We start from the raw sequence: 13,992 nt of genomic DNA, 5'->3' as shown, positions 1-13,992 counted from the left end.
TCACTCACCAGCAAAGGACAAAGACCTTTAGTATCACATAATTTGCCTTTAAATATTTACAATTCTACTTAAATTCTATTCAATCACACACATGGTTTTAATGGAAGCATTTGTCTGGAATATTAATAATTTCTGTAAGGTTATAGACAAAAAAATTATGTTTAGCTAATCCCTTCATTTATTTACAACAGAAAGCATTTTACCCTATTTTCAAAAGTTAAGAATTTTAAACCCAAATTTGAAAGATTGAGATACAAATGTTTTATGCTATTCAAATTCCTTTCTTCCTCATTTAGCTTGTTTACTGTTTAAGACAAAATCTTAAACAGATTCTTCATTAATTCTTAAACACATATTCACAACCATCCTCTAGGAGTTATCTTTTTCTCTACACAGAACTCTAAAGTCAAATAAGACTTCACATTAAGACCTCTAGAGGCCTTACTGAATTTTAACACAAAAGCTATCTAGAAAAAGTTAATATCCCAAGAAATGGGTGATTTTCACTTCTTTTAAAGTGAATTGTGTCCCTCAAAAATATACTGTTGAAATCAGGTTTAAAAAAAAAAAAAATGACTGGGGTTAAGAACACTCTTTGATGTAATTAAATCCCTATGAACTGTGGCTTTAAAAAAGAATATGAGTAAAAAGCCCAAATAAAATCCTTATTACAGTACAGTTTTAAACTATGCTAAGACATTAAGAGCTTGTGCCGTAATATCTCTTTTATTTCTTCATATTGTGATTATAAATAATAAATTTTCATGAAAACATTACTTCATATATTAAAGATAGTGAGACATAAATTATCAGATTAAAAGCTACATTCCAAAGAAGTTCACTCTTTGTGGTTTAGCTAATGCACAAGCAAACAATGTCAGCTCAAGCATAATTTATTACCAGATGAACATCACTTTCTATTATAGTTTTTAAAAATGAAACCAGGATTTTTCCCCATATAGAGTTAACATCTCATACCAAAATATTAATACCAAATAAATATTTAACAGTATTATATAGTTTGTAGAGAATAATTTATAATAAAGCAGGATACATTTGAGAAAATTGAATGTTGAGTCTAGATGAGTAAGGTAATTTCCAAGTGGTCCCATACTAAGCACATTTAGAATTAAAAAGAAAAAAGTAATCATACCAATGAAGTTCAGTATTTCCAAAAATCAACATCTTGATAATTATAAACCTCTTAAAATATTTTCTCATTTTATTGTAACTGGGGTATGTATCATCCAGTGCTTTACACAAACACTTGTACTCCGGTTTATCTATCAATGATGGTAAGTATTTATTTTTTTTTTTAAAAGGGCCCATTTAGAAACAATCTATTTTACACGTGTGTCAAATTCAAATTCCACCATTTGTTTTTCTATCAGCTGCAGCCACAAGGAGATATTCAACACTTTAAAACAAAAATTGATAGGAAGTCTTTTCCCATTTCTAAAATAGAAACTTAACATTTTGATCCCAGCTACTCACTTAAAAAATACCAAAAGTTACCGTTATTCCGTACAGCTTTTCAGCAGTTTTTCTCCCAACTAAGCACTAAGACAGACTTCTTGATCTCCCTCAAAGTAGGTCTAATCTGCGGAAGGCAGTGAGACACTGTTCTGCACTGTGAATGGACAGCCAGGTATTTTATGAATGGAGGCAATCACGTGATCCCAGCACCTCCCAGAACTGATATTTCCCACATAACTGTGTCAACATTCTGAGAACTGGGGTAGTTGTTTGTGTGTGCGTTATGTTTCTAAATTTAATCGAAAACTTCAAGTTCTCCTTACTTCCTGAAATCAAAAATATACATATAGACAAAGAAGCTTCGAATTTTTTCTTGGGAAATTCTTACAAGGTGTCCAAGGTGATGGATGTTTAATTATTTTTTTATGAATGAAGAGTGTGTTATGCAAATGAGGGCGATTCACAAAAAGAGAGAGAACATGGCGGCCACTTCTGCTTCCAGACTGCGCTGACACTGCAGCAATTACCTCCTTCTACACCCGCTCATCAGAAGGGTGGTTTTGTTGTTGTTGTTGTTGTTTTTTTTTTTTTTTTTATGGAGGGGGAATACTGCTTGTCATTTTTGTAGTTATTTCATGTCAAACTGGCCTCGGCACCGGACTTTAAAGTTTCCTCAAAAGGTCTGACTAGAGGAATGCACTTTGTTTAAAGGAACGCATCCTAAGAACTAGTCCTAACTCACTTAACTCTTTCTAACCCTCCAAAGATAAACAAAAACTCAACTACAAGAAAACGGATACTAATATTCTGCACAGAATTAAATCCTTTCTCCGTAGGAAACTGTTACCACCACAGCATTATTCCCCCAGGCGGCTCCTACGATGAAACAAAATATTTAACAGGCAAACTATTTCGTTTGGAAAACATAAAGGCAGCCCAAATAAGCAAAAACTTAAAACTGGAATACTCTAGAAGTTGATGAAGTCACCAAAATGTTCAAGCATTATGAGATTCTGTTAAATCAACGTAATTGCTGTGTCTTAATATAGCCGGAAAAGTAGAAACCAGCACTCAAAATTCTTAATTCTGAGTTCTTTACGAGAAGACACATCCAATATTTACAAAGGTAAACACAATAGGTCAACATCTCCCACACTCCAGGTGACCTTAATCCTATTAAATTTCAAAAATGTTTCCCTAACCCTATTTTTTACAAGAATCTTACAGGTCATAAGTTTAAAAGGACAGACGAAGGGGGAAGACAAAGGCTTAATCGGTATTTAAGAGTCACTGACTCATCGAATTAAGATTCAAAAGCAGTTTGCTGCAGGAGGTGCTCCCACACATTAGTTTCCAAGTGAAATAGCTATAAAGGAAGAAGGATGGATATCTAAGGTATGTTGCCTGGCATGACAGAGCAAAGAAGGACGAGGCTGGGGTCTTCGAGGCAGAGGGGCAATTTCTATTCCACTTCTATCCATCCACAGTTCTCCATCAACAATTGCCATCCCACTTCTTCACTTAATACCCTTCCCAGGCAGAGAGCAACTAAATCTAAGAGATGGAGGGGGTTGCTGCCATTAAATAAAATGGCCCCAAAAATAGGTTATCTCCAACACAAGATGCACCAACTCTCCAGGGCTGCCAGTTTTCCGGCACCCAAGTCTCCACCAAGTCTGGGGAAGTGCCGAGGGAGAACTGGGGGAGGGGAGTTAGCAATCAAGATCAATGAGGCGCTTACTCGTTGTCAGAAGTCGCCGTCTCCTCGCTCATCTTTCCCTCACCGTGATCCGATCCGGAGATGGAGGAGCAACAGCAGGCGGGGTAGTAGCAGCAGCACCGAGGGGCAGCAGGCAGCGGCGGCCGGGGGGGCGCGGGGGCAGCGGCTCAGGGGCCTCACCATGGTGGATGCCTCACCCAGAACGGTGCCCCCCCAGCCGGGAACCCCGGCCACCCCCGCAGGGGGGTGGCAGCAGGAATCTTTGCCGTGGTGACCCCAGCCTCTTCCCTCGCCTCAGCGCCCGGCCAGGGAGATCCTGAGAGGCCGGGTGGAAAAGGGAAAATGGAAGAGGGGCTGCAAAGGCTGGCTGGAGAGCTGCTCCTCCAGCCACTGGGGTGGAGCGCCGCGGGGTCGGTCCGGCCAGGAAGAAGCGGGCGGGCGGAGAAGCCGGGAGCAGAGGCGGCGCTTCCCTCAGGGATGCGGCGAGGAGGAAGCAGAGCTCCGCTCGGTGGGGGCCGGCGGGGGGGTGCCAAGCCCAGGCTCCGGGCGGCGGCGGCGCGGTCCTGCCGGAGCCCACCCCACCATCTCCCGCCCCGCCGCCGGCTGCCCGCTCAGCCACCGGCGGCGCCGGGGTCGGCCCTCAGGCACGAGCGGAACCGGACAAGGGGGCCCGCGACGGCGGATTCCTCCAGACACGCTCCAGCCGGGACTCCTCCTGAAGGGGGAGGCAGGGGCGGCGAGGAGCGTGAGAGGCGAGGGGCAGACGAGCTGGTTGCTCCCACCCGAGCCGGAGAAGAGCGGGCGAGCTCGTAGATACAGGGTCCCGAGAAGCCGCGGCAGAGGAGAGCGGCCGCAGGTCCCCACCAACCGGTGCCCACCAACAGCTCCGCGGGCCAGCTCCTCTCGCCCGCCAGAGGGGAGCTGCGAGGGGGGCCGCGGAAGCGCTCACGCCGCCCGCTCCTTCCGCCGCCGCCGCTGCCCGAACCGGGGGCGCCCGCGGGAGAAGGAGGAGAAGTAGTCCCTCGCGACTTCTCTCGGCCGCCTGCTTCCCCCGGGGGCCAGAGCGGACGCGGGGTGGGGCTGCCAAGCGGGGGGTGCCCCGGCCGTGGCGGGCAGTGGGTGGGAGGACTAAAAACTGCAGCCCCCGGACGAATCACTGCAACTCGAAGTCGTGTGCAGCATAGCAAGTTTCAGGAAAGTAGTTCCCTCCTCCCTTCATTTCCCAAATCGTTGTCGAGCCACTTGAGCGGGGAAAGGGGGAGGGAGGCGGAGGGATATGTCACTGCACCGCGCTTGGTGTGCGTGCGCGCGCTCCAAACTCTTGGCACGCTGCGAAAGGGGGCGGGGGTGTGAGCTGCTAGGGGAGCTGCTTGGGAGGTTGCATTGTTGCGGTGCGTTACCCCTCGTTACTCTGCTTGGAATATCTGGGTTGCTTGAACAAATTAGCTACAAAGACAGTGTGCTCAAGGAGCAAATCTGGATGGTGCTCTGTTCTGTTTGTGGTGTGTGTGTGTGTGTGTGTGTGTGTGTGTCTTGCAGAACGAAGAATGGAACTGGCTTGAGTTCATCGTTAGTGGGGGTTACGGGCTGGGACTGCAAAGACAGCTCCTCCTGCTGTCCCTAAGGTTGCATTGCTGCAGTCCCCTAGCTTCATGCACAAGGAGAGAGAGAACGAGAGGGGGGGTGGGGAGAGGGAGGGTGTTTTAATAGCTCGCTGCCTGATTCTTACTGCGCAAGAGATTTGCCGTGCAGGGCATTCATCTCTGAAAGCCAGAGTGGTTGTTAATGGAGAATGACTTCCATTGAAACCCAGGGTAGGCGTGTTACATGAATCTGGCGCATCCAGAAGCACAGGAAATAACTCCCGCTGCGAGAGAGGTTGCATAACTGTAGCGCAGGAGATGCCTCTGTAGCACCAACTGCTCTGAAAGGAGGTGGAACGCTTATTGGATAGGCAGCTGTCACGTTTGCATTGTCAGAGGACAATGTATGCATTTATTTCGAAAAGGTTTTTGCAAAGAAAACTCCTGGAATTGTGAGCTGAAGCCTAGTGTCTGTCCTACTGAGGACTCGGAGCTCCTAATTCTGCACATTCTATTATCTTTTCTCTACCTAGAAAGCCAGCCTATACATGCTGCAGCCTGGAGGACCGAATCCCAAACGCTCCCAAGTTCCTGACGCATCACTCCAGGCGTCAGCCTAGCTCTGTGCGCAATGCTTTTCACTTCACTCTCAGGTTTCTGTGGCCTGAGAATGAGACTTGCCGCTCCAGCCAGTTTGAGGAGTAGAATAATTCCTGAGGAAGAAGAAAGTGAGAAAACCTCCCAAACAAACCAACACTTCTCCTCTGTCTCTGGAAGCTTCAGGATTGTTCTCTGGATGAGCGTGCATACTAACCTATTAATAGTGTTTTGCACATGGTAGCACTTAGTAAATGTTTGAAGAATGAACGGAAGAACTGAAAGCAGTCAGTATGCCCCAAAATCATCCTATTGGTTTCTGAGGGTTTTTTATTTAACTAACTTCCTTCTTCATCAAGGAAGGACAACGTTAGTGATGGGGAAAGATGATAGGAAGACCCGCCTTTTATAACTTGTCCTTGCGAAGAACATGTAATTGGGAGTGTTGGGCCTCTTCTTCCAAAACCCATTAAACACTTTGGGCACTCAGGTTTGAATCAATTCCTAACACTTATAATCACTGTTTTTAGGCAAGTTGCTTAACTCTTTGCCTGTGTATAATGGAGATAGTAGTACCTAACTCATAAAGCTAAGGTACTGATTTCTAATAAGATAGTAGAAACTCACAAAACACTTAGAAAAGATTGAGTTCATTGAACTCAAGAAATCCTAGCTATTATGATTATTTTGTAAAACAGAGATGATAAGCTCCATGGCAAAATGATGGCAATTTCTCTGAAAGTCCTAAATGTAAATGATTCACTATTGGTGTTCATTCAACAAATAATTCACTGTTCATCTTTTGTGTATTCCCCTTGCTAGACATATGAGGTCTTTAGAAGCTATTGATAAGATAACTATCACTGTAATGGATAAGTGTAAAGAAAGTTGGTCATTTGCAAAAGCAATTTTCACTTTTGAAGATGTACATCTGTTTAAAGTTCTGGCACATCAGGGAAATCATCCATACCAGTTTTAGGAGATGATATGAAAACCATCTTTGTTGTCATGTACCAGGCAGTGTAGGCCACTTTTAAACACATGACTTACTTAAAGAGTCAAGATGTGATTGACAGCTCGAATTGGCCCTTTTTAGATTGTACTGAACCCCTATGGCCAAGACACAATAACCAAACCATTCACTGCCTTTGGTGGTCTCCATGCCATTCTTGGGACACTTTTGTGCCCTTTTTAACAACACATTTGTCATTCCTCTTAGCCAATTGTTGACGATCTTACCAACTTTTTTAAAAATTTCCATGGTCTGGTAATTGTATAAGTCTTCGATCAATCAGAAAGATCCTACAATGAGGCTCAGAGCCTAGGGATCTTCTAGCTGATGTTCAGTCAGCAGCTGCCCTAAATTCAAGGTGTATCACAACCGATCTGTCCCAGTGCCTGGCAATCAAAGGCAATATGTGAGACTTTATTTAGATTCTGATTCGAAAAAATATTTTAAAATTTGATACAACTGGGGGACTTTGAACATTATCTGAAAATTTGATGAGATAAAAAATTTTTCAAGGTTTGTTTCATGATTATGTTTTTTAAGTCCTTATCTTTCAAAGATAAATATTCAAATATTCACAGATAAAATTATATCTGATTTGCTTCAGAATCATTCAGTGTAGTGAAAAGGGAGAAATGTGGGTAGGGATATAAAGAAATAAGATTAACTATGGATTAATGAGAAACATATTCTCTTTATCTTTTTATATAATCAAAATTTTCTCATGATCAGCTTTTTTTTTTTTTTTTAAATACACGGTGAGCATTTCTTTAAAATGCAGATTTTCTAGGCTCCAGCCCACAGATTGAAATCTGTAGGTCTATACTGGGACCAACAACATCTTTTTCAGAAATATGCCAGGTACCTGACCCTTTTTAAGTCCTTCATAGTCTCCCCCCCCCCTTTTTTTTTCCAACTCTTTTTGTCATCCTGTCTCCCAGCACATCCCTAATTAAAGCCTCCATTGTAGTCAAACACAAAAAAGGGGTAGTCCAGGGTATATCATAGGCTTATGTAGATACTATTTGAGGACAGACAGATAGTTCTGCTAAGAAAGGTGGATCCAGCCAGACATGAATAACTTTATGAGAAGCTAAATATAGAATATAATTTCACCTTAAGTTCCAACTCCATTCAGTTGATACTTGTCAAGAGGGACTCTATGGTCATATCAGGCTTCAGCAAGGAAGGGAACACATATATTTGCTTGATTGTAGTTTCTCAGGTGAGCCCACGGGAGAAGCCTCATCAACAGTAGCTGGTTCTCACAGTGGCTCTCTGTAGTATTGTACTCAGATATAAGAATTAGCCACAGCCCCGTGTTAGAGGTGCTGATCAATAGCAACACATGGATCAAAGAGAAAGGAAGAACATCTTGACTGTCAAGTAATTGCCAGGATATCAACAAAGTTAAGAAGGCCTACATGGACTCTAGATTCCAGATAGGTATCAATCCAAGGATTCACAAGGATAGCAAAATGTACTGTCCTCACTGTGCTTACTGTGATACTGGTAGATGGCATGTGGCTCTGCAATGCAAGAATTTCTCTTCCCAGGCTGCTCACTCCATAGTTACCATCTTTCTTTTGAACTCAGAATCTATCATTCAGCATTAGGCATAGTGGTATGTGCCTATGGTCCCAGCACTTGGGAGGCCAAGGCTGAGGCAGGAGGATCCCTTAAACCTAAGAGTTTGGACCAGCCTGGGAAATCTGAGACCCCATCTCAAAAAAAAAAAAAAAAAAAGAAAAAGAAAAAGAAAAACATCAGATTCTCTTATCTTTGTTGTTTACACTTACACACACACACTGCTAATTAACATTTTATTAGTTTATGCTTGTTTCCCCAGTTCAATTTTAAGTGACTTGAAGACAGGCTGCATTTCAGCAGTGGTTTTAAATAATAGAGCTTTTCGTATAATATTATGCCAAATCTTTTTCTATGTGTACAAATGAAGCTGTTTGCCTGACACTCTGGTAGAACCAGGAGTTCCCTATGGCTTCCTCTTGCAACTAGAATACTATTAGAGTTCAGCATTTCATACACCCTGTTCCTTGGACTATTAGCTGTCAGCAGATGTTTGTACACTTGGGACACTAAATAGGAGACAACCATGCCAATATTGAAGTTCTTAATAAAATACAAGTGAACATTTCTATTTCTAAAATTCCCCTTAGCATTATTTCTTAGCAGATGTTATTAAAATTTTGTATTTGAAAACTATTTATCAAAGGACTGTATTTTCATGCTATACTAATGTTCGCATAATGAATTTTTCTTTTCTTTTTTTAAGTGTAACCAGTCTCATGGCTAATGAGCTCTGCCTCTCAGTAGAATTACTAAATGGTAACCATGTTTCTAAATAGTTTCCTTGCCTCTGGCATGAGTCTGTTTCTCCATCACTAGAGTTTCCATGTTCTTCCAAACTAATACAAAGTATAAAGGATAAGTATGCTATTTTCTTTTTCTCCCTAAGGACTGCAATTGTTGGTCTGCTAGTATCCGGTGAGTGTGAAATCAGTTTACTTTTAATGCTATAACTGCCTTTTACAGGAAGTTTCCACAAGATTACGAGGAGTACAAGGGAAATGAGCAGTCTGTGACTTCCTTTATGCTCCGTATAATCTTAGCAGGGAGGATGCTTACCAGACCCTCTGCTACTAAATAAAGCACTCCTCCCTTACCATCATTCTCCCAAATGACTTTGGCATGTTCATTCTTCAAAAACTATGTTCCATTACAACAAATAGGAAGGATTGAAATAGCCATCACAAAAGATTTTTAAGGCTATATACCCACAACACAAATTTAGGACAACAAAAATTCTTAGACAACAAAAGGCAGTTCTTGGATTTTGCTTTATGGCATTGACTTCCCTTTTTGTGAGTAATAATTAACCATTGTCCAGGAGTTACAATGCCCTTCAGGAGCTTACCTTCCTAACACCCTTGCCCAGTAGGTATTATTATCAACTCCTTTTATAGAGAGACTTGGGAACTGATGATCAGACAGGTTAGGTTATGTACCAGAGGTTACATAGAAATAAAGGTATGGGTGAAGCTGAAATCTTCAAGAGCCCAGAAGTGTGTATGACTACATATCTAAATGTCTGTGAGTTTTTTCAATATTTTATATAATATTTCAGATAAGGAATCCTAGATGGGATATTACTTTCTTTTCAATTCAATATTACTTTGGATGACTTGGCAGGAAAATCCAACTTTTAGTTTATCCAAAAAAGAAAATGAAATTCCTTGACAGTTATCAACTGCCTCCTATGGTTCACATTATCTAAGATCCCTTATTCCATCAGTTGTCAGAGTAGGGTCTGGAGAACTCTGGGATCTCCTTGTAAATTAGTAGCCAAATCTAAGCCTTGATAGCAAGACTACTTCAATCAGAAGGTAAATAACATCTGGTTGCCTCCAGTTGATGCTAGCAGCCATTAATTATCCTGGTAGTTCCCTAGTCATGTGTGACTATTTATTGCTTAGGTATACTGTCCATATTTCGAGTCCTCAATAGTCACATGTGGCTAGTGGTTACCATTTTGGACAGTCTTTGTTCTCTTGGCACTCAATGTGCAGATGTGTTGCAAGCAATGCAGGTAGTTATCTTGTTATTGATGCAGACATGTAACAATGATTATACTTTCAAATGTTATTGGCTTGAATTAGGGCACTGAATTCTCTCCTTTGATCTCAGATCATCTATTTGTTCATCCACTAAAGGTAAAAGAGAGGATATAATTTCATAATTAGAGTCTTTGAAAAACCCACAGAAGATATCTATCTGGAAGAAACAAATTCATTGATTATTTTATAAAGATACTTTAAGTGCTCCTGTCTAAATACTTAAGTCAGCTACCCAAAGCTACAAACTTCACCTGGAAGTTTGTTAGAAATGTGGGCTCTTGGCCTCCACCCCAGCCTTACTGAATCAGAATCCATATTTTAACAATGTTGCTACATGATTCATGTGCATATTAAAAGTTTAAGAAGCTGTGCTTTTGTGGGTATAGGAAGGATAGTAAAATGAGTTGGACATTATTTCCCTATGTGCATATATGATTATATGACAGGTATAACTCTGCATCATGTACAACCAGAAGAATGAGAGGTTATACTCCATCAATGTATGATGTATCAAAATGCATTCTACTGTCATATATAACTAATTAGAACAAATTAAAAAATTGAAAAAAGAAGCTGTGCTTTAAATAATCTCTTTATAAGAATGTCCCTTCCTCACCTTGCCTGGGTATAATATGACCTGGGCTTGTCCAATCTCAAAGTATACAAAAATAAAATATTCCTGTCACCATTTCCAGTCCTTTTTCTAGTCCCCTTAAACAGGTCTTTTGTTCTTGTTTCCTTTTAGCCTCTTTTTCCTGGCCTGTGATTTAGACCACTCACTCCTCTCATCTCAGAATTAAGCCCTCTACTCTGTCTTAGTTCTCTGTAGTCCTGGGATTATCAAGGAATTATGCCCTTAAGAACTGCTCTCCTTTTCCCTTTTGTCTCTCAGATCTCCCTACTTTAAAAAACAAAACAAAAAAACTTTTTTTTCAAATTGTTTCTGGCTTATCTGAAGTTTCCCTCTTCTTCCCACTGTGTAACCATCACATTTGAGTTGGATTTTTTCATATTTCATTAGGTGTATGTAAAGCCTGTTTGGGTTTTTGTTTTGTTTTGTTTTTTGTTTTTGTTTTGGTGTGTGTGTGTGTTGGGGATTGAACCCAGGGCCTTATACATGTGAGACAAGCACTCTACCAGCTGAGCTATATCCCCAGCCCCAGGTGTTCTTAAAACTTTGAATTTTGTTGTAATTTCCATGTGGTCTACTATAATTTTAAAAGGCAAAACAAAACTTAAGAACCTATATTTACATATGACATTGTTTTATGTTAATTGTGTATGTAACTGTGTGTAGTTTAATAATTATAATTCAAAGTCAGAATATGTAAGTTTAGGTGGTAGAGGCTGGAGGAGAGGTATAAAAGAAATATTAATGTTTGAGGAAAAAATAACAGTTACTTTTATTTTATGTTTTATAGAATCTTATATAATCTAAATGTTTCCATTTGTTTTTCCATGTCTCCATAGCTGTATTATAAGATTTTAGAGACCAGTAAAAAGGCTGTTGTGAGAGTCTATACAAGGAAAATTAGGGCACTACTCATGGGGCTACAACAAAGAGGATAGTTAGAACTACATGTCAGTGGTAGAATTCGCAGGATCACTTTAGGTTCAAGGATGAAGCCTACTTTCTGGGAATTTTAGTCTAGCTTGGAAGAAGACATGGAAACCAAAGGGAGACATTCAGATAATATGAGATGCAGTATGACTGAAAACCTAGCAAGTAATGAAATTCAATGTTATTGTTTTCTTCTAATGACACTAATATTATTACCATATCTAAATGTGTCTGTTTTGGAATCTTATGATATTATACTGTTGTGTAATAAAACAAAAAATACACCATATTAAAGCTTCCATATTTAAAAATTATTAGATGATAAAAACTTTAGTTCCAGTGACATCTGCCCAAAAAAAGATATCTTTATTCTCTGTAAGATTTAAAATCCTGAGAAGACCCTGGCTTTCCTTCGCACTGGACAATGTCACTTTCAGAACTAAAGCTCTTTATCTAAAAGCTCTAAACACTTCACACCCTTATTGCCTCCTGGGTTTTAGCCAATCTTTGTTTATTTCAAGTTTCCTTCCTTTGTTGGGTGTCCCTGACTTCCTTCTGGGTCCTTTGCCAAGCGATGCCATGTACTTTGAACAGTCTTTTTTTTTTTTTTTGTTTAACCTCTCTTATTGTTCTTGCCTATTTTAAGTCTATCTCCTGAGGTTTTCCATAAGGCTTTTGGGATTGATTTGGAAAAATAGCATTGCTTTCTAAAATCCTATATTATTTGGTCTAGTCTACATCTTAGAAATATAGCTGTTCTTGGGGCTGGGGATGTGGCTCAGGCGGTAGCGCGCTCGCCTGGCATGCGTGCGGCCCGGGTTCGATCCTCAGCACCACATACAAACACATACAAACAAAGATGTTGTGTCCGCCGAAAACTAGAAAATAAAATATTAAAAAAATATATATATAGCTGTTCTTGATATGTTCTATTGTACTATTCTTAACTATATTTGTTTAATGTCTATATTTAGTTATTTATCCTTTCCAAGTTTTTATAAAATCTTGATATTCATGTGTATCAAATTATTTATAACAACTTGTAAGGTGAGATGTCATGCTATATATACAAAATGTTATTTTATAGCAGTAATTATAATTTGTTACCCCGGTAAGACAACTTTTAGTTTATATTTTGAATTTATCTCTGGAGCTCCTAGCCATTCAAATGTAAAAATGACATTAGACATTTTGACATGCTGTCATCTAATTTCATAAACTATATATTATCACAGTTTTTTTTTTCACTTTTCATATATCTAAAATATTGAATTTCCTTGAAAAATCACTTGAAATATGATTTGATTAATTTGTTTTAATTAACTAATTTAATTCTAACACTGAACATTTCTCTGTTTAGTTTTTTAATTCTTTTTCATGACTTATACTTCTGATGTTTATTCTATTTTATAAAACCAAATATACTCAATAAAGGATATAGAGAACCTTCTGAAGACTAATAGAGCCATCTAGACTTCATTAGGGAGTAGTGTTTTGGTTCAAGTCTCAAAGTATCCATCTTTGATAAGTTCACAAAAGCAATCTGTATCAGAAGAATTGATTCATTGAGATATTTATTTTACACACCATGCTTAGTACTAGAGATAAAATGAAAGCAGTCTTTGACCTTCAGAAACTTATAGTCTACTGAAGGTATATATTAAAAAATTAATATTACCATGGTCAGTGTTGTAAGGATTTTGAATAAAGTCCCATGTGAACAACTGATTTTGCTTCACATAAAACATAGAATTAATGGTAGATGAGTTACCATAAAGCATTATTGTGAAACGTAACCAAAACAATGAAATGAAAAATCATCCTTGAAGTCAACATCACCCGTGTATTCAAGGAGAATGTAAATAGAAAAAAAAAATGCTAAAGATTGTTGATTTGTGTAATTTCAACTTCAAAAGGGCCAATTTGGAGCTAAGAGAGATCAGACAAATGTATGATTTTTTTTCTTATAGGCTTTTATACAACACGGCCAATGAGAATCCATTAAGGATAAGACTCTCCTAAACTTCAGAGTGTCCTCCCAGGGGAATGAAGATAGGTGTGGTAGAATATTTGTTTGATACAACTCAGTGGATGTTGATAGAGCTGGCTTGTTTGTTTTCAATTGTATTTTCTGGCAGTTAGGTATTATATGTGTCCTCTTTGGCTTAGCTCAGCAATCCCCTAATTTAGAATCTAAATACTCTTGAGAAAATAACCTTTTACATAATATACTTTGTTTTGATTCCCAGCTCCAGAACTGACAGTAGTAGCCTTTTATATTAATTCTAAATGCCCAAGGCTACTTGTCTTGCCTCTCATTTTATCTATCCCAATGTAGTTTTCTCTGGGCCTTCTGTTTCTCTTGTCTCTTCTGAATGCTTGTAAAAATTCTACACTAGACATATCTTTTT

The 13,992-nt window shown here is 39.6% G+C and overlaps 1 protein-coding gene across 1 annotated transcript in view; it reads right to left on the bottom strand.

Annotated features, from left to right (window-relative positions):
• The window catches only part of Spred1 (sprouty related EVH1 domain containing 1), an 83,602-nt gene extending 79,439 nt beyond the window's left edge, over window positions 1–4,163 (bottom strand). The window contains exon 1 of the mRNA XM_027926171.2: window positions 3,218–4,163. Coding sequence (XP_027781972.1) covers window positions 3,218–3,249 — 32 coding nt within the window. The 5' untranslated portion in view covers window positions 3,250–4,163. The remainder of the gene's footprint in view (window positions 1–3,217) is intronic.
• Window positions 4,164–13,992: the final 9,829 nt, after the last annotated feature.

The sequence above is a fragment of the Marmota flaviventris genome, chromosome 2 (genome assembly GCF_047511675.1).
Source record: "Marmota flaviventris isolate mMarFla1 chromosome 2, mMarFla1.hap1, whole genome shotgun sequence".
NCBI lineage: Eukaryota > Metazoa > Chordata > Mammalia > Rodentia > Sciuridae > Marmota > Marmota flaviventris.
This window is presented reverse-complemented; position numbering and strand designations above follow the sequence as displayed.